The sequence below is a fragment of the Equus przewalskii genome, chromosome 20, assembly GCF_037783145.1.
Source record: "Equus przewalskii isolate Varuska chromosome 20, EquPr2, whole genome shotgun sequence".
NCBI classification, from domain to species: domain Eukaryota; kingdom Metazoa; phylum Chordata; class Mammalia; order Perissodactyla; family Equidae; genus Equus; species Equus przewalskii.
The window spans coordinates 28,570,066-28,589,926 of NC_091850.1; the positions used below are offsets into that span (position 1 = coordinate 28,570,066).

Sequence of the window (19,861 nt, forward strand, 5' to 3'; positions counted from 1 at the left end):
ATCCCAATTTGGATTCATAGATTGATTATGAATTATTAGCGTCAACAGCAGGTACACAATAAATAACTATTTGATAGAGCGAAGGAAAGTTTTTGTTTCAGAACTTGGCTAGATTGTGGCCCAATCTGGAGGTATCATAAGCCTGTCTCACGCCAGCCTGATGAAGCTGGTGGACGTAAGGTTCCATTAGCTTATTTTTACACAGTGGGCAAGGGCATATGGTGAATTTACCTGCCCAAGAGGTCTGCCGGTCCCTGGTCTTTTGTTTCAGCCCAAACTTACAGGCATTTCCTGGTGAGAAGCTACTCTGTATTTGAGGTAACCCTCCAACCCTTCCCAACTCCTTTGTTCCCACATCCTCCAGAGATTTGGGCCCTGGCTTGGCTCATTCTTTTGTCCTTTGGTATTTCCTGTTGCTGAAGGTGGGAAATACCTGCTCCAGCCCTGTCCCACCAGTGATGCCCAGAGGAACCAGCCCTGGGCGACTCTGAGAGAGAATTGTAACGGAAGAACCTTGGAGTTCTGAAAAGCCTGGTGATTTCTTCCTAAAACTGCACTAACATAAGCTATGTGAAATAGCAATTTAACTTACAAATAATCCCACAGGTCTTTTAAATGTCCAATCTATCAGCATTTAAAAAAAATGTTCTATGTTAGAAACATTAACTAAAATCATCAGAACCTGTTGCCTGTTTTTGGTAAAAGAAAATATTGTCATGGGTGAGTAGAAATCGGAAATGAAGTATATTTAAAATTTCTAAGGTCCCCTTCTGCCATTTGCTCGTGTGTTAGCCCACACAAATGGCAAACCCTACTCATCCTTACCTTTGGCAGGGGCAGCAATGGAGCTAATCCTTTTAGAAATACCACACTTTAGGAGAGTAAATTAGTGCAACCTCTAAGGGCCACAAGTTACAATACTTATCAATACCTCAGACATGTATCCCCTTAGTCTCAGCAATTTCACTTCCAGGGCTGTATCCCACAGATATACTTTGCCTGGGTGAAATAACTTTCGTACAAGATTATTCATGAAGCCATTTAAAAAATAATATCTAAAGGTTAGAAACAACTTAAGCGATCAATTGGGAATTGCTTAAGTAAATTATGGCACACCCATACAATTCTGCCCCAAGACAGAATGAGGGGCTTTGTTATGTGCTAATAAGGAATCATACCTAAGGGATATTGTAAAGTGAAGCAAGATGCAAGAAAGCAAGGTGTAAAGCAGGCTATACACAGTAGGCTGCCATTTGTATACAAAAGGCAAAAAAAGGATAAATCTGTACTTATTTATATACTCATAAAATAACTAAAGTCACATAAGAAACTGATAACAAGGTAAACTGGATTCCTGGGGGACACCAATGGGTGGGATGCTTTCATTTTATATTCTTTTGTACTTTTTGACTTGGGGCAATATAAATTTATTTATTTCATGAAAAATTGTAGGCCATTTTTCTTTGCTTATTTTGAAAAATGGCCTACGACCTTTTTTCTTACTGACTGAATTCTATTCTACATCACTTCTGTTAGACACCTGCATCTTTCTAAAAAGTCACTTTGGATCTGGGTTGCTTCCTCTCCAGTCCTGCTTTAATTTGCCATAACAGTGAGTTTACTTAATTTGGGACATGGAGAAGGAAGTCACTAGTTTGTGCTCAGATTTATAGTGAGTGGATCACTTTCTGATCAAACAGCTGTTTCTTTTGGAGGCAAGGAAGTGAATCTGAAAAAACTTTGAACTCAATCGCTATCGGCTCCTGTGCTGCTCAACCAATGAGGCTTTGGAGTAACAAGTGTACCAAAGCTGCAGACGCACATTGAAAACCACTCGGCAAAGGCTGCATGGTCTTTTCATCATCCATCACATTGTGGAAAGCAGTGCATTGCCAGAACTTACAAAGCTCTGGGAAGTTTAGAGGATCTTAGCTTTGTTTACATGACTACTTCATTTGCCTTAAGAAAGCAAATCTAAAAAGACAAAAATTAATATATAAAAAGGAAGACAACTTTGGTCACAGGCAGTCTCTTAAAAGACTCATAATTTCCTTCTTGATGCTTTACCTTCACATCCATCAATAAGCTGAAGATATCACCAAGCACATGTATCCCTGGGGTTTTGCTTTACTTACTTTAAAGATGGAATTTCAAGCGATGCAATGTGTCTAAAAGCAGGGGCCATCTTTTCAGGGTGAGACGGGCAGCAATTGTCCATCTCTACTCTCATTAGGGATAAATGAGCTTCATCTTACAAGATTCTGAATAGAAAGGCTCTCACTAATAGCCTGCTGTCTACTCTCTGGGAAGCCGCAGCAGTCTGTGGTCGGAATCATTGCTGGAGAACTGGAGAAGTCTCTTTGGGAACAAGAAGAATGGAGTTGCCTTCTCTGGAGACAGGAACTCAGTCTTGAAATTCAAAACTTAAGTGTGCCTTTTAACTCGTTGCTCCTAAATTTACCTTCGAATCTTTGATACAATACATAGAGAAAAGAAAGAGTGCCTTTCCCCCACCTTGTCTTAATTCATGCAGGGTATATCTTCCTTTATCTAGTTTTGGGCTTTTTATTCTTCTCTTTTTGGTTTCAAAACCACTTGAGCACATCTCTTGATTGGGCATAGTGATGGGAATATTCTCCAGCTGGGGAATAAGCTCTGGGCAATTTTGATAGCACTGAATCTTGACGTAAAACTCATAATTTTTATACTCGGTGAGCATAAAGGCTACATTTTGTGCCCTGAAGTGTTCTGTGTGTGTTTCCTCATCTCACAGCAATGATACAGCTCATCTAGCTGCCAGACCAAATACCTGATGAATTATGGCACCCCAGTGTTCCATAAATATCAAGTACTCCAACACCTGGAATGTACAGCTTGGAAAAGACGGAGCTTCCATTCTAGTCGCCTCTTCCAAACAGTGTAGGCTCTTCACAACCTTGTTTACTCTAAAGCAAAAACAAAAGCCCACATTTTTCCTCCTCTGATTTGTGAGAGATGAGTAGAAGACTGAGGGGCAGCGTGGTTTCTGCAGAGGTGTACCTCACTGGTGTCCTCAAACACTGGTTAGAAAACATTGATCATTACACCCAGAGTCAGGAACTTGATGGTCCTCAAGAATTCAAACCAACAGAAGGAGGTTGCTTGTTAGATTGAAGAGACTGGCTAGAATGGGTTGGGAGATATCAGTACGGGAAATAGGTCTCTGCAATTGTACAGTGTCATGGACTGGAACTTGTGTATCTTATTCCATATATTCTGATGCTTTAGAGGAAGGCATTTAGACTTAAAATGGTAGAATTTTGGAGTTGGAAGCAGATATTAGTCCAAACGTATTTTGCTGATGAGGAAATATGAGGCCTTGAGATTTGTCTTAAATCACAAAGTGAGTTTGTTGATGGCAGGGCTGGGTCTGTAACCAAGACCTTTAGACTCTCGATGCTTTCTCAGCTGCATTCCAGACATTTGCAGATACTAATCAGAAGGGGGATGGACTGGCCACGGATTTACACTGTTATAGAGCGCAATGGGAGAGCGCTTTGTAAAGTGTAACACCGCAACAATGGAAGGTATTATTACTGCAGGTAATTGTTCTGAACACACCTGCTTGTTTCCATTACCTACTTGAAAGAAACAAACTTGAAATTGCCTGCTCAGTTTTCTTATTATCTGAATTAGAAGGAAGAAAATAGAGCAAAATAAAATCTAAAGATAATCTTAGAACATTAAGCCTTCTACCCCCTACTTCAAAATAACCTTTACCAACTTTGTTAGAAACTGGCAACACTTCTCCCAAGTTTCCAGAACCCCTCATCTTGCCTGCCCTCCCTCTGATGAGGGTGGCAGTTAATGAGCAGTAGATACCAAAATGCTGGAGAAAAGGAGAAACCAGGGAGGTGATGAACTCTCAAAGGTCCCAAGTGGTATGAACAAAAATGTACTATTGAGTATGTTAAAACATTTATTGAAAACATTTTCTCAGAAACTTCTCATTTTCGGGAGAGAGGCATCTACTGTCAGGCATTCCCTCCACTGAGCAGCCTGTGTTGTGATAACAACTGTCTGGGGATTACTTTCTGCTTCGGCTCAAGAGGCCAGGTAGGTAGGGGACAGATAACGATGGTATCACTTACTCTGAGGCTTTCCATCTCCGCCTCTCAAAGCCCTTTACAACTATTAAGTCTCTTCCTACAACTCTTGGCTCTCTTCTCTAGCTAGGGAAATAGAAACGACTTCTTCTAGAGCTAAACCAGGTGACCACCTTCTCCCTTTCCACTCCTTGTCCTCATATCCCTGGGTCTCAGTTCTCTGGCAGATCACCATCATCAAATCAGTGTGTATTTTCACTTGGTGTCATAGCAAAGACAGAAGCAAAAGACGAGGGGTTTACAGTTTCTTTGGACACTTTACTTGCCAAGCATTTGAGGAAATTATTTATGGTTACATGGTTATAAGTGGCAGAACTGCGATATAAACCTTGGCAGAGAGGTGTTATAATTATTCTATTTTACACATGAAGAAACAGAGGCTCAGTTCCAGAACTGGGACATAAGCCTAAGTGTCTGACCCCAGAATCTGCAGCTCTGATCCACTCTCCTATACCGTAATGGACTATTCCCCCACGACAGGAGGCAGCTCCCTGGAATGCTTTTTGAGGAGTTGGGAGAGGGGGCCGAGATCCAAGTGTGCCATGAACACGTCAGTTATTTGCTATTGCTGTCCCCAACAATTTTTCTGTATTTCTACTTCCTGGTGGAGAAGATGAAGCAGAGAAAAATCAGACTCTAGTCCTTACACCCTATCCCTGTGTCACTCCACCAGAGCAGGGCATTGAGAAGCCACTGCTTCTCAGCTCCAAAGGCCTAACCCTTCCCTCCCAGCCCTCTGCCTGGGGAGCCTGCATGAGTGACAGGGAATAGCTGAGCTCTGGTAACACTTGGAGGGCCTGCCTAGGGAGCCACCCTCCCCTCAGCTGCCTGAAGCTCCCTGTCTCCCTTCTCATTTCCAGGAAGTGTTGAAGAAATCTATTCACCATCCCTGAGCTTCCCTGTCTTCTTTCTCATTTCCAGGAAGTTTGAAGAAATCTGCTCACCATTTTTTGAATTCCTGTTGTTCAACCTGTGTGAAGATTCCCTTCTCTTGTAAGCTGACAGGATGTCAGTGTGGGTGCCAGACTGTGCCCACACCACTAACTCTAGCAGTTGGCTAGTTTGGTCCCACTACCGGTCACTTCAGCGCAGCAGCTGATAGTTAACCACATGGTTGAACCTGTTTGGCTGAACTGACTGACTCAGCTAGACAGTGCATACGTGTCCAAGGCACAGAACAGCACTACAGCATTTCCGGGAGATGAGTACTTTCAGTCATAAAGAAGGGCCCTAGAGTTAATACTGTTCTGAGAAGAGACTCATAGAGCAGCTTATGCAGTAGGATAAACCAATTCATTGATTATAATTCATTTAACTTTCCAAGATAGAACTTGTCCTCGTTCAGTCTGCAGATCACAAGAATACTTTCCAAATCTCTGTTGACAGTGAGCCTCTTGCCCTGCACCTCCACTGCAGTGGCACCCCTCATCTACAACTCAACACATCCCCAAGTGAACTTATTACGCCCCCTTCCCAACCTTCTTTCCATATTCTGCCTTGGTCACTCAAGCCAGACATCGGACCACTGACCTGCAGTCCACCTTTTCTGTCAAGTCTCACATGCAATTAATTACCCAGGACTCAGAATTGACCCTTGTAATGAGGTCTCAATTCAACCTCTCCTTTCCATCCTTCCTGTTGATGGTCACTGCACATCCTAGCTAACTGCTGTATTAAAACAAGAACAGACATTCCCTGAGGGCAGGAATCAGCACCCAGAACAGTGTGGTGGAAAAGAGGATGAACTTGGAGCCAGAATGGTGGATTTGAATCCTAGTCAATATGCATCAGCTGTGGGATAAGTATCTGAACTTCAGTTTCCTCATCGATAGAATGAAAACAAAAATACCTCCCTCCCTGGCTTGTGGTGAGAGTTAAATAAAGCTAATATACTAACAACCTCTTACAACAGTGCTTGGCACAGTGTAAGTGTTCAGAATATATATTCTACACGGAACGACAGATGAGGAAACCAAGGCTCAGCAGTTCAATGCCTTCTTTAGGATCACACACCTATTAAACAATACAGCTGGCATATGAATCCAGGTCTATCCTTCACCAAAAGCCACGCTCTTTTTTTCCCTCATGGCACATCTAGGGCTCCCAATGTGGTTGTTAATAAGAAAGTGGAACCTTTAAGTACTAACGGAGGAAGACATCATATATTATACAGGACAGTATGCATAATATGATCTCATTTAAAAAGTGTCTAGAATTAATTACAAACTTCTCTATTACTGCCTCTGAACCTTGTCTATCCCTTTGTCATCCTATTTTTCATCCATGTCTCCAACTAAATTACCTAACGGCAGAGACTCCCCTTTGCTTAGGACAAGGCCAGATACGCAACATGCAATATGTGTTAAATTGCTGAATAGCATTGAATCTTCTTTTAAAAAAATAACCAATATTTATTTAGCACATAATAGATAATAGTAGATAATATATGAATGTGGTAAAAGGATATAGAAACTTATTTAGAGGAAAGTAATATTCCTTCCATCCCATTCCCCACATATCCAGCTCTGATCCCAACAGGCAGCCATAGTGACCAGTTTCTTGTATATCCTTCTAGAGATATTATCGAACTGCATTGAATTTTAGTGCAATTTAAATTTATTGTCAAAGAGTATTAGGGAATGTTGGGAAATGCTTTATACAAGTTTAACCAGCATGTTTTCTTTCCTGAAAAGTCGCCAGTTTCTCTCAAACCCATATAAAGGACTACCTAAACATAAACTTCGTGTGTGTGTGTGTTAAGACTAACAGCAGAGAAAGGTGTTTGTGACCTCCCTTAGGTAAAACCACCATCTAATTCTAGGCAATTCTATTCACTGATTCCCTCCCCTCAAAGCTGATCTTATGACCTATTTCTTCATAATTCTTTGGCCTGAGATCCATTTTTATTGTGCTATTCATTCCCTAGACATGGAAAGAGTGGCATTCAGTGGCTTGAACATGACAAAGGACTTTCCCTGTCTTTCACGGAGATGTCTGAGGTCACTTTAACACAACTTACCACATTTTGAAATGAGAAAGTGCTTCCTGGAGGAAGAACGACAGTAACCACTCTTCTCAGTGTGGTTTTCGTCAGACAGATGTCTACAACAGCCCCGGAAGACACTTTACCTAATGCATTATCTAATAATGAACTCTCTTAAAGGGACTTAGCACTTGGCACTGCCTTTTCTCAGGTTGCTAACCTACTCGTGTTACATGGGCTTTGCCGTAGCATGGCACATTCAGACTTTGACATCACTTAGAAATGACGTTAGAAATGTCATTGCTTAGAAATGGCACAAAATTGCACAAGTGTTCTACGCCTGTGCTTGTAGAGGAATTGGTACCGAAATATTTACAATTCTCTGTTTTATTCTGAATATAGGGATTTAGAACATATTCAGGAGGAGTGCCTCTACTCCTCCTCAATATTTTTCTAGTTTCCAATTCCATATACTAAATACATATTCATTTTATTTCAAAAAGACAAAAGAAAACAGATTGAACAAAAAATTCACCCCAATATATAGATTTTCCCAGTCTTTTTTACTAAAAGCTATCAAAACCTAAGAATTTGAAAACTAAACAAGAGCTATAGTTCTTCTCATCTCATCTTTGGGGAAAAATAGCTATTTTCTTCTTCCTTGCTAGCATCTTTCCAGTTTTTTCCTATGTTGCAGTATATAAATTCGAGAGTTGATGTCCAGATGTGCTTTCCCTATTATCTCTTTTAGGACTGATATAGACATGGTACCCAGCAACAAGCTAAATGGAGCTGTTTTTTCTTCTGGACCCTCAATGGAAGCTGTACCAAGAGATAACTGAAGGATTCTTCCTTCTCTCCTAAATCTGTTTGCTACTAAGTTGTTATTTGCGATTCCAAGTCTTTGGGGTAGACTCAGTGGTCTCTCTGACTATCAATGAGCTCTTTTTATTTGCTTCTTTGTTAGTGCCTTCTTCTTGTTATTTCTACCTCCTCAGTTTCCATTAGTAAAGCCAACCACAAGGGCATCCTGCCAAGTTATTTACCCCAGCTCAGCCAACTCATTGCAGTTCTCACAAATCTTAGGAAAGTCTTCACTGGACTAGAACATGATCCCAGAACTCATAGAGAAAATGGACTCAAATCTTGGCATTATCTTCCTTCTATTAGAGATGTTATTTCTTTGTAATATTTATTTTCTTCTATCAATCTGCTTTCCATGTTCATGTTTTATTACTTTCCATTTCTCTCTTCTTTAACTGACACATTTCTGTCATAGAAATTGAACTCTTGTGTTTAGAACACCATTCTGAATAAGCATTCTGCATCTTTTCCAAACATACTCGAGTATCACTGAGCTCTATGATTATACATATAGGATTACAAAATAAATGGATATTTGTTAAATGAATAAGAGGGACATGGCTTAATCATTTGTAGGAGAATTATAAGTTTTCTGCTGAGTTTAATTGGGTAAATCATATAGAAAAATGGCAATACTATGTGAATGCATCTAGTATTACTTGCTAATTGGCTTCTACCAAGACATAGCAGCATTCTTCTTCCTGGCATCTCTTACAAGATGTCAACTAGAGGCAGGATGGCAGAGAAGTTAAGTTAAAGGCCTCTGGCACTAGACAGCCTGAGATTGACTTCCAGCTCTAGCATTTACTAGCTGCGTGACCTAAAGCAAGCTGCTTGATTTCTCCATGCTCAGTCTACTCCTTTGTAAAATGAAGAGCACAGGACTCATACCTACCCACTCACTTCACAGGCGTGTTTAAGGATAAAATGAGCTAATATATGCAAAACACCTAGAAAGTCACTGAAATAGGACCATATAAATGTTCACTATTATTATTATTATGTAGCTATTGCTTGGCTTGACAATGACTATAATTCAAAGCAAAAAATGAGGCGAGTATACCGAATTTTACATTGACTTCCAAGGCAATGACATGGTACTGAAATACTGCTTCCAGGAATGTATTCAAACCTGGAAACCTACTAAAGAAAGGCATTACTTCTCTGAGTCAATCAGGATACTTTCTCTTTGAACATCTCTAAACTTAATGGAACAGTCATTAATCACCAACAATTACTAAAAGGAGCCAAAGATGTGGCAATGGAATATATCTACAGTCTTTGTGATAAACTATACTCTTCTGCTGTATTCCTAGTTGTCTAAAATTTACAAATCCTATTTTTTTGGATAAAGCTATAATTAGACCTACATGCTACAGGAATTTCTTAATTTTTTTTATGATTACCTCTTTATATTTGATGGCAAACTCCAAGATAGAGATTAAAACTGTATGTGTATGCCTTTTATTTTTTTGTGGCAGATTAGTAGATATTAAAGTTAGAGCAGTTTTTACAACATGGCATTGGCCTGTTTACCAGCTTAACGATTTCTATATTGGTTCAATGAAAAATTTCAAATAAGTAGTTTTCTCAGCTGTATTTTACAATGCCACTCATAAATAATAAACTATAATTTCAGATACCAATAAATCCAACAAAACGATAATGGTTTATCAGTATAGATTGCTGTCAACAGTGCTAAATTAGCAAGAGACCGAAATGTTTCAAAAAAGGTATAGCTATTTTTGGCAGGTGCTTCAAAGCAATGAATGAAAGAGATCCGTGTTAACTTTTTCTCCAATTTACCTTTCCCAGTCACTGGCTGAGACAGTGCAAACACATAAAAGATTCAGCCTCTATATCTAAGTGTTGATACTCAGCTTCAAATCAGTACCAGTTAGAAAATAAGTACTATTAGGGACCTGTATCTCACTTTGGGTATACTAATTGTATAAATTAATTTTAAGTGAAAGTGACATTGTATAATGATTACATTTTGGCCACCTCTAGCTTGCTTGCTTGTTTTTATTGTTACTTAACTGCTTAGGCCTAATGATTAAATTATTACTCTTTTATCCTTACATTAGATGGGAAAACATTTGATTTATTTCCCTTCTCCACATAATCAACTGATTTGCATAATGCCTAATGATGCTTCTTTCATAGTCCCATGTGTTTATCATATATTGCTCCAAACATGCCAACAAACTGTCATTTAATGGGAAAAACATCTTGAAATTCAGAGAAAAGCCTGGGCTATCGTTCTGAATACCAACAATCAGTCCATCTGATAATATTCCCAGGCAGCCAGATGCCCCAGAGAAACAAGATCCAGTTTTTTTCGGTTGTTATCAAATGACTTACCCACAATGACGGCGGTGACAGTGAGCAGCACAAAAGCATTCCGAAATAGGTAGCTTTTAACATCCTCTCTTGTGATGTTCTGTACTTTCTTCTTGGCCAAGAGTGTGCGTTTACGGACTCCTTGCTGGAATCTCTCCATCCTGCCCCCCATCCTGGGCTCTTCTCCATTGCTTTTAGTCATATTTTACTTCTCTAGGAGTTGTCTCTTCTTTGCACTTCAATGTCTCGGAATCACCCCCAGAAAGCCAGACCTCTGGTGTTAGAGAACACAACTATAATGGAAGAGAGAAAGACAAGAGTTTCAGCCTGTAGGGGTGAGAAATCAGGGAGCTCCACCACAGGGCAACATGCTGGCAAACTGCATAATCTCAGTAGGAATCAAGGGCTGGGAGAGCCGCAATGCCAGGTTTCAAGGCTAGAATGTACATATTTCCCCGGACCACGTGCAAAAAACAGGCATAAATTCAGAAAAGACTAGCAGAAATTTGTGTTCTATTTTTAAAAATTTGTCTTCCTCCTCCAAAGAGGCTATAAAAGGGTTCTTCAGAGCTGGATATGGCTGAGCACCCCCTACCTCAGCCCTATTCCCTGGAACCTAGCCGAGTGCTTTGCATAATGTACACTCTCAATAAATGTGTGATTGAAATGAAGGCACAGGAAGTGCTCACTAATTACCTCATGACTTAGGCTGTACAGAGTGAAGGCATAACCAGGTCAGTAAAATGAATTAAAATATTGACATTTCACAGTTGGATCTTTCTGTTATATATAATAATGATTTTCTTCATTAAGAAAAACTCATGATAATATCAACTAGTAAAAATGGTCATAAAAAGAACACAAATACTCGCAGGAATTGGGAAATACATTTTACCATTTTACAGGGTAACTTTGTAATTTTTTCCATGAAATGAGCAAAGTACTCTGGACACAGCTATAAATTATTTGAAATCATAATTCATTTTCATCTTTAATACAAGCAGCAGTACAAAATAGCATTTGTCTTTGTGGCAAACACACTGGAGTCTTCTAAGGAAATTCAGCATTTTACAATTTAGGATTTCTAGTACAGATGAAGATATGAATCCAATTTTCATTCCAAATATTACAGTGTGCGGTTTCCAGTTTCTTTAACGTGCTCTTAGGTTATTCAAATATATCTAAGTAAATCTGTCCTTGGTGGAAATCAGCTGTTTTGAAAAATCAGGGGATTCCTCCTGCTGCTTTTCAAGATTTCTAACGCATAATCCTTCCCATGGTCAATCCAACTAAAAATCAGTCGTGCCTGTGGACGTGTGTAGCTGGCAACGCAAGCAGCCAGCGTGTGTCTCGGTCGGGGAGGCAACCGGATCCAAGTGCGGAAAAAAAAGACTTAACAGTTTTGACTTTTAAATAAAATTGCAGGTTGGGGTCAGTGATAATAAGACCTACAACTTGTTTAATACTTCACAGCAGATTAAAAGTTTAGGGAGAACTGAAGAAGGGGAGACGCGAGAGACCAGGTTTTTTTTCCCTCTAATCTCTGATTCCCTTTACCAGTCACTTTTAAACAGACCAGCTCAGCCTTGATTCTTTTCTAGACCTCGAACCACCATCTGCCTTCAATCCACTCTAAATGACTCAACTCCAAATTAAGAGAGGACATGGCGTAAGTAAGACACCCCACGCTCATTATATTAAATTACTAACACGGACTTTATCTACCAAAATGGCTAGCTTTTACTCTCGCTACTCCTCTTCTGGAGAAACAAAATACATCGGCAGAGAAGTGCAACGAGAATCTAAGCCCAGCAGGAATGTAGGACGTTAGACTTACCTTTCCTGATTTTGTAACGGGTGGAAGATACCCCAAGCAATGACAAGGTGAATTCCCCAGGCGGTACAGCAGAGTAGCAAAACGCAGCGAGCGACGCATGCATGTGCTCTGAAACGGCAAGTTACTATCACGGCAACTTAAGAAAAGGGGAGGAGTCTGTGCCCGGGAAAAGGGGAGTGGGGAAAAATGAAAACACCACGGGGAAGGAGGGGGAAAACCCAAGGTTTCTGGAATATTGATTAATCTTGGCTCACCAGAAGCGTGCTTGCTGGCTTTGTTTTGCTCCTTAGACCACTTTCACGCTTTGTCAGTTCACTTTCATTAGAAATGCAAAACCGGGATCAGGAAGAATTGAAGAATAAAGCGCGCACACACTCAGAAAGCTGGAAGTCTTGATTAGAACGTTTCAAAGAAGACTGTTCTAAGGCTAAATTTAATTATCTCACGTTGTTGCAGGTTTCCTCTCCTTCAGGAAACACGACAGTGTGCTCTTTTGCCTGTTACGACAGCGTCCCGCTTTTAGAATTGGGGAAATAACTGACATTTCTTGGGAAGACTCGGAACACAATCAAGTATGGAGAGAAAAAAATGCTTACCACAGTTCTCTAAACTTGCCTAAAGTTACCCAAAACGCGAGATGAGACATGTCTCTATATTAGCAGTTTAAACTCTCTTATAACAAATCTAGTTGAGCTCTAACTGCCTGCATTGCAAAGACTAAGAAGGTAAGAAACACAAAGACAGCAGGATCTTTGCTCAACTATACAGTGAAAAGCGTTTTAAGCTAAGAGTGTAAATGCACACTTGAAGTTTTGTGATTTTAAAAGAAAAGTCACTATACAGATAGATGCCTCAATTTTCAAAGATGCTAAATGTCTCCCCCTTCTCCCCCCTCCCACCCCATGATTTTTAGGAATTAGGAAATTGTCATTGTCTTGAAAATATAGCTTGCATTTCTGGTCCACTTCTCTTAAGAAGGAAAATAGACTGTTAAAATAGATTTTAAAAAATTAAAAAAAATTTTTGAGCCTGACTCAGCTCCAAAACTTAGAATTTGTTTAGCATGAAGAAAAAAGTTTAACAGAAACAAAAACCCATACCAAAAATTACGGCTAGAGTTCTGTATTCTTGTTCATTAAATCTCATATTCCTCAGGCAAAATCTGCTAATTCTGGTGTCTCTTATCCAACATGAAAGTGTATCTTTTTCCCTCATTAGCAAATCCAGGGAGATTCTAAAGCCATGTCTCCTGCCAGCTTCAACTGTTCCATGTGCGTCCTTTTGAACGGATGTTGGTTGGAAAGCTGTGGTGAATGATGTAAGTGCTTTAAAATCACAAATTAGCAGCAATTATAACAACTTTAAAATTTGGTATCATTTTAAGAGTTTATTGGAAATATATACTCTCAGCAGTCCTAGTCTTCGGTGATCTTTCTCTTCCTCGGCTCTCCTAGGTCATTTAGCATCTGTACCACATTGTTTAATGCTCACTTATGCTGTCTTCCACTGCTTCTCTCTTTTTAAAGTCAAGTTAAATTTTAGCTTCTCAACTAAATTTTAAGTTCTTTGAGGGCAGGAACAGGTCTTATGCCTGATATGTAGTACAACGAAATAACTCTTATAAATGGATGGCGTAAAATAAAGGTATGAAACACAATGCTTTTCAATTTTCTGTTAAAACAAAACTACTTGTTTTTATGTTGGCACTTCTGGCCTAAGTGGATGGAGCAGATGGCATTTCTCAACACCATGAGTACATTTTAAAGCGTTTATTTACTACGCTCAGTCCTAGCTGAGCCGTGGGTTTAAGACTAATTTGTCCACCTTTCTCGTGGAAGTAACTTGTGTTTCAAGACAACTTAAAAGAGAAATCATTACATGGTTTTAAATGGAGTTTCAAGCCAAATGGATTTCCGTTTTTTAATTCTGTTTTTTCATAGGCAAGAAAAAGGACTAGAAAAACCACACTTTGGTTAGCACAGAGATGAGAAGACCCTAGTGCCCCTTCTTTTTTCCTTTTTTCTAATCGCTAAAGCTTGGTTAAAAACCATTTTATTATTTTAGTTTGCACAGACGTTACGGGAGTCTGGTGTCCCCTTGGGAAGGGTAGTAATTCACCACTGAAAGTTTTGTTGGCTGTAATAAAACCTAATGAGAAAATGAGATGCAAAGAGTCTCAGTTCAGAGTTCATCTGAATTATAAGATTTTAGTCCAGGGGAAATATTGGGAATTACTTCTCTAAGAACCACTTTCTCTTTTGGAAAGCTATAGCAATAATGCCCTTGGGGCAACATAGGTTTACTCAACACATATTTCTACTTTTTCCCTGACGTTATAAACAAGACCCTTGAGTGTTAAACATTTTTTTCCTTCATGGAAATACTAAATAAGTGAAAGATCAAGAAATTATGAACAAGCCTCTGTATGCTGTATTTCATTTAAAGCTACTCTGAGTGGGAGACACAGAGCCAGGGAACCATATTAATTTTGGTATTCCAGAGTGAAAAAAACCCACACGTGGCAAATGCTGCTCCTTTGGCAAAATCTTCCAAGAACTTTCTTTAAAGATACTATTATAAAGTATGTTGTAGATAAATTCTTTTTTTTGAGAAAAAATATCACTATAACAGTAAACAATCAAATCCAATCTATCCTTGAATGGCCTGTTCCCATTCATTAGTTTGCAGTGTGAGGAGTCATGATTAATAAGTAAGCCCTGTAACACAGTACAGAATAGTCAAATTTCATCTTTCACGATAAGAGAATTCTGGAATTTGAGGAAGAAAATGGATTAGAAAACCTTTTAACCTTCCAAATATTTTGCACTTTTATTTTTAATTTCGTGAGGGATTTTGTCATTCCTTGTTCAAATAGCTTGTATCTTAGGATCACATAAAGAATGTCAATTCTCCTTCTACGATTTGGAAATTGTAGACTGTTGATACAATGCACGGGAGCTGACTTGCTCTAGTGAAGTACTAGAGATAGTAGTAGAAGTGGTACTTGCAGTAGTTGGTCTTTTGTTTTGTCTTAATTTTTTTCCTTCTTAGGTTTGAATGTAAAAAGCAAAACAATAAAGAATCTGTGGTGAATTCTGGTTAGTTGGATTTTTAACCAACTGGGTTTATCTTAAACTCATTGAAGCTTGAAAAACCAAACCATTGAGGTGAACTATAATTAACCTTTATCATATTCATCCATTCACTCAACAAACCTTGAGCAAGTACTATGCTCCAAATACTAGTCCCATTCCTCTAGGAGCCCACAAACATGCATCCGTAGTTATTACGCAGTGGGCAATGGAAGGGCGCCACAAAGTGTTAGGGGAACTCTGTGCTGAGGCCTGTTGACCAGGTCTCCTTACGAGACTGATTGCTCCTTGAAGGAGCTGTGGCTGGCTCAACATTGTATGTACAAAGGACCCCAAACACCAAATTAAAGAACTTGAATTCTAATCCTAGGCAAGAGGGAGCACAGGATTTAAGCACAATTAACTAAAAAATTAATTTTAGGAGCCAGCCCCATGGCTTAGTGGTTAAGTTCGGTGTGCTCTGCTTCAGTGGCTCCCGTTTGTGGGTTCGGATCCAGGGGGTGGACCTACTCCACTTGTCAGCCATGCTGTGGTGGAGATCCACATAGAAAAGGGAGAAAGATTGGCACAGATGTTAGCTCAGGGCTAATCTTCCTCAAGCAAAAAAAAAAAAAAATAAATAATAATAATAATAATAATTAATTTTATTTTTAGATTGATGAAAAGCCTTTAAGTGAACAAGACTTGAGTTAGGAAGCTGAAAGTGGGGTGAGGGGGCATTTACAAACTGGGATAGTTCACACTCACATTTAAAAAAATAGATTCCATGAAATCTCACGGTATTGAGGCCCTTCAAGGGATAGGCCAGCATTGAGTTGAGATTCCTCCTTTAGATGAGGTGTGTATTCTCCAGGTCACTTGGCCCGCCCACTTCACTTGGTTTAGTTACCAGTGTGTTCCTCTAGCATGTTCTAAAGTTTTGACCTCTGTTGGAGTTTAAGAAGTGGTCTGAGCCAAGGGCCTGGACCAGGGAACTCCAACATAAGGAGGAAGAAGAGCAAGAGGGGCTCCCTAAACAGATCTGAAAATGGTGAGAAGTTATTCCAACCATTTGATCACAAGTTAGCTAAGAGCTGGACATAATGGTGGTTTAGAGGAATTTAACGCATTTTCTCCATACTAAAGCAAAAGAGGGTTTGCTTTTTAATGAAGATTTCATAAGTGTTATTGCTATTAGTTATGACTTATATTGTGAAATGGCATCCTTCCCAGTTGTTCAACACGAGCCAAATCTCTGAAGGACCAGAATATTGGTTTAGTTGGGAAAGATTTTGTAGGTTAATTGGAACTAAAGCCTTCAGCTGAGTGTTAGCAACAATAATAGTCAACATTTTTAAAGGACTTATAGTATTAGAAACACTTTTACACAGGTTATCAAATTTAATCTTTGTGACAATGCTTTGAGGTACATTCTATTATTACTGGTCCGATATGCAGATGTTGACATGTAGTTTCGTAGAGATTAAGCAATTTACCCAGGATTACAGTCAGTGAGTGACAAGAGTTCTTAACATTTCTTGGAACTTTAGTTTCTCATCTTTTTCCAAAGGAAGTCTCTGGCAGCTTTTATTAAAGACAGATAGAAAAGAAAGTAATGAACATTAAAAGGAAGGCCTACTGTCTGTTATTTCTTCTGGGAAGTCAGTCCTCAAGTCCCTGACAGGGTTGATGGCCCCTCCTAGGTGCTCCCAAGGCTCCTTGGGCTTAATTTCCAGAGTGATCACCACCCTGTACTGCAACTCTCCCTTTCTAGACTGTGGGTTCTTTGAGAGCAGAGCCTGTGTTTATAACTACTGCATACTCAGTAACCAGTACAGAAGGTGTTCAGTAAAGAGTTGCTGCATGAGTAAGTGGACACAACACAGCCACAAATATGAGAGATTTCATGAATCCATCTCCAATTCTAAGACTTAGGAAAAGGATATCAGTAAAAACCAAACAACAACAACAACAAAACCAGTGAGATCCTTTTTCAATCTTTACAATATAAAATAGATCTAAGTGTGGCTGCTGTAATTGAACTGATCGGGGGTAGGGGTCAGAGCCTACCTCAGTGTCCCCCTCTTCTCTCCCCAGGTGGGCCCCTGAAGCACCTCATCAATCATGGATTCCACCTATCATTCTTGAAAACGAGGATGGATGAGGAAGTCGATTCTGCTTGTGCCATGATTCTTTAGTGCCAGGTCCAGGTTTAGAACTTGGGTCCTCCCAGTCCTGCTGCCATTGTGTTTTCAATCACTAAACCACATCTTCCTCCCGTCCCAATTTTGAAGGTCTCCTGTAAAATGAGGTTAGGCTAGATTATTTTCCTCAAGTCCCTTTCCCTATTCATATTCCATGATTCTAAATCATGTCATGCCAATAATGGGCTTGCCCTATCCACTTCGGTCTATTTGGTTAAGGACACAAATTTTATATGCACTCAATGATTAATGGCTTCTCATTAGATTTCTCTGCCACAAATTAAACACAAACATATAAACAGTCACCAAAGGAAACTTATTGAAGGGCACGGGTTTTTATGAAGCACAGCAATGACATGAATCTTTTATAAGTGTTTGCTAGTATAGAATCATAATTACAGCAATCAAGACAGATCCACATCTTTTGTAAGGAGAAAAAGTAATTATAATTTAAAAGCACACAGCTCAAAGTTGCCATCACAAAAACGACTATTATAGCAACTACTTCGCATTTGGACATTTTTTTGGCAGGAGGTCTGGGCATTGTTTATTGTGAGTCAGAAACAGGCACTGAGAAAATATGCAAATTTTTTGAGCAAGGCAAAATGCAGCTTTGAGTTGAGAAAACAGGGTGAATGGTGGAAACTGTCTGGGCCTTGAACACAAATCAACCTTAGCAGCTGAAATAATTTTTGGTCACTGGATGCTGTTACAGTAATCTGGAGGAAGGTCAGAATAAAGTTATTTTATGCTTTAAAACATACATTCAAGATTTGTGCTGTACCCCTGAGTCAAAGTCCATCTTCTGCTAATGCTGTGTCTAGGGATTGATTCTAAGTAGAAAGACCAGGGAAGAAAACCTCCCAAATGCTTACCCATCCCATTTTCCTCAGCTGGGCAGAATTGCTGGCGCCTCTTGAGGCAGTTCACCTCTGGGTCACAGAAGAGGCAAAGGCGATTTTCCTTCTTCACCCAGCTACCTCCCCGCACAAGATCGCACCTGCTGATGAAATTAACTCAGGGTGACCAGTTCATTCCTGTCAACAGGCCTCAGTTGTAAAAGGGTATTTCTATTGGAATTGCATAAGTCCAGTTAGTTCTTCAAAGCCTCTTAACATCAAAGGTAAAATCAGAGGAGATAATATGGCATTGGAGAAAAATACACTGAGACTGGGATTGGGTTGTATAAGCCTGGGCAAATATTGTGGTCCTCCCCTCCGAATGAAAGGTAAGACAAGAACTGGATTTCAAACTTTTTAAAAACTCTTTGTTCAAGTAAAATCTCACGATGAAGCAAACAGCAATATGGCACATCAAGGGTAAGCCTAACGAGGGGGTAGGGAGCCCAGAACCACTAGATTGGCCCTTCCTCTGGCTTCCCCTCCCCCTCCATCTTCCCTTGCCCTCACTGCCAGCGTCTGGACCTTGAGCAGATTCCCAGAGCACCAAATGGAAATGACTGTTTCAGGTAACTTGAAGGACTAAAATTCTAGGAATAACATTCTCATAAGGTGGAATAACCTCTGAGGAAGAAGACAAAAGGCATAAAGTAAACTCTAAGAACCCCGTGGTATTAGTGATGCCTTGATTAATAAATCGTATAGAGTCATGACTTTTTAAAATAAATTTAACACAGGTAAAATGTGTAGGGGTATGTGTTTCAGGTCTCAGGCCTAGGCCTAGTGGGGAGGGTGGTGAAGAGACTGGACTGAGGGACTGGTCATACTTTTTTGGCCTTGTGACCTAGCTAAGCCCCAGGACAGATGTGGGAAATGAAGCACAGCCAAATTAATGGTTTGCCCAAAGTCAACCAAGTGAATGTCAAAGTCAAGACCAGAACCCCATGTTCACTCCCAGCCCTAATCATTTTCAGAGAAACATATTGTCCTATAATACCAGTTACATTCAGTGAAAGCCTGGTATGATTTGATTCATTTATGAGGCAGATGTTTTCAAATCTAATGTTAAAAAGCTGTGTTGTCCAATATGGGAGCCACTAGCCACATGTAGCTATTGAGCACTTGCATGTGGCTAGTACAAACTGAGATGTGCTGTTGAGTGTGAAGTATACCTTGGATTTTGAAAAATTAATCCAAAAAAATGTAACGTATCTCATTAATAATTATATTGATCACATTTTAATATTTTAGATATTGGGTTAAATAAAATGTATTAAAATCAATTGCATCTGTTCTTTTGCTTCTTTTGATGTGACCAGTAAAACATTTTAAATTACATACGTGACTCACATTATATTCTATTGAGCAGCACTGTTATGCAGTGATTTCTTTCTAGTGGAGTCCTTGCATTTTATAGAGAAGTCTTTGGAATTGGCAGAACTGGCAATCCCCTCTTCAGCCCATTCTCTCCCAATTTATTTAAATAGATTAACATGTGGTGAGAATATTTTGGTC

The 19,861-nt window shown here is 39.6% G+C and overlaps 1 protein-coding gene and 1 long non-coding RNA gene across 3 annotated transcripts in view; one reads left to right on the plus strand and one right to left on the minus strand.

The window, feature by feature from the left end:
* SLC1A3 (solute carrier family 1 member 3) overlaps positions 1 to 12,711 on the minus strand; it is a 75,319-nt gene extending 62,608 nt beyond the window's left edge. The window contains exons 1-2 of one of the 2 annotated variants that reach the window (XM_008529440.2): positions 12,173 to 12,711; positions 10,357 to 10,628 (exon numbers count right to left, since the gene is read on the minus strand). In XM_008529440.2, coding sequence (XP_008527662.1) covers positions 10,357 to 10,537 — 181 coding nt within the window. In that variant the 5' untranslated portion in view covers positions 10,538 to 10,628; positions 12,173 to 12,711. The remainder of the gene's footprint in view (positions 1 to 10,356; positions 10,629 to 12,172) is intronic. The other variant, XM_070586985.1, reaches the window with a different exon arrangement.
* Positions 11,897 to 19,625, plus strand: LOC139077836 (uncharacterized). The gene is made up of 4 exons (XR_011530400.1): positions 11,897 to 12,004; positions 12,629 to 12,897; positions 13,391 to 13,490; positions 17,341 to 19,625. It is a non-coding gene; the product is annotated as an uncharacterized lncRNA (long non-coding RNA).
* The last annotated feature ends 236 nt before the right edge of the window (positions 19,626 to 19,861 follow it).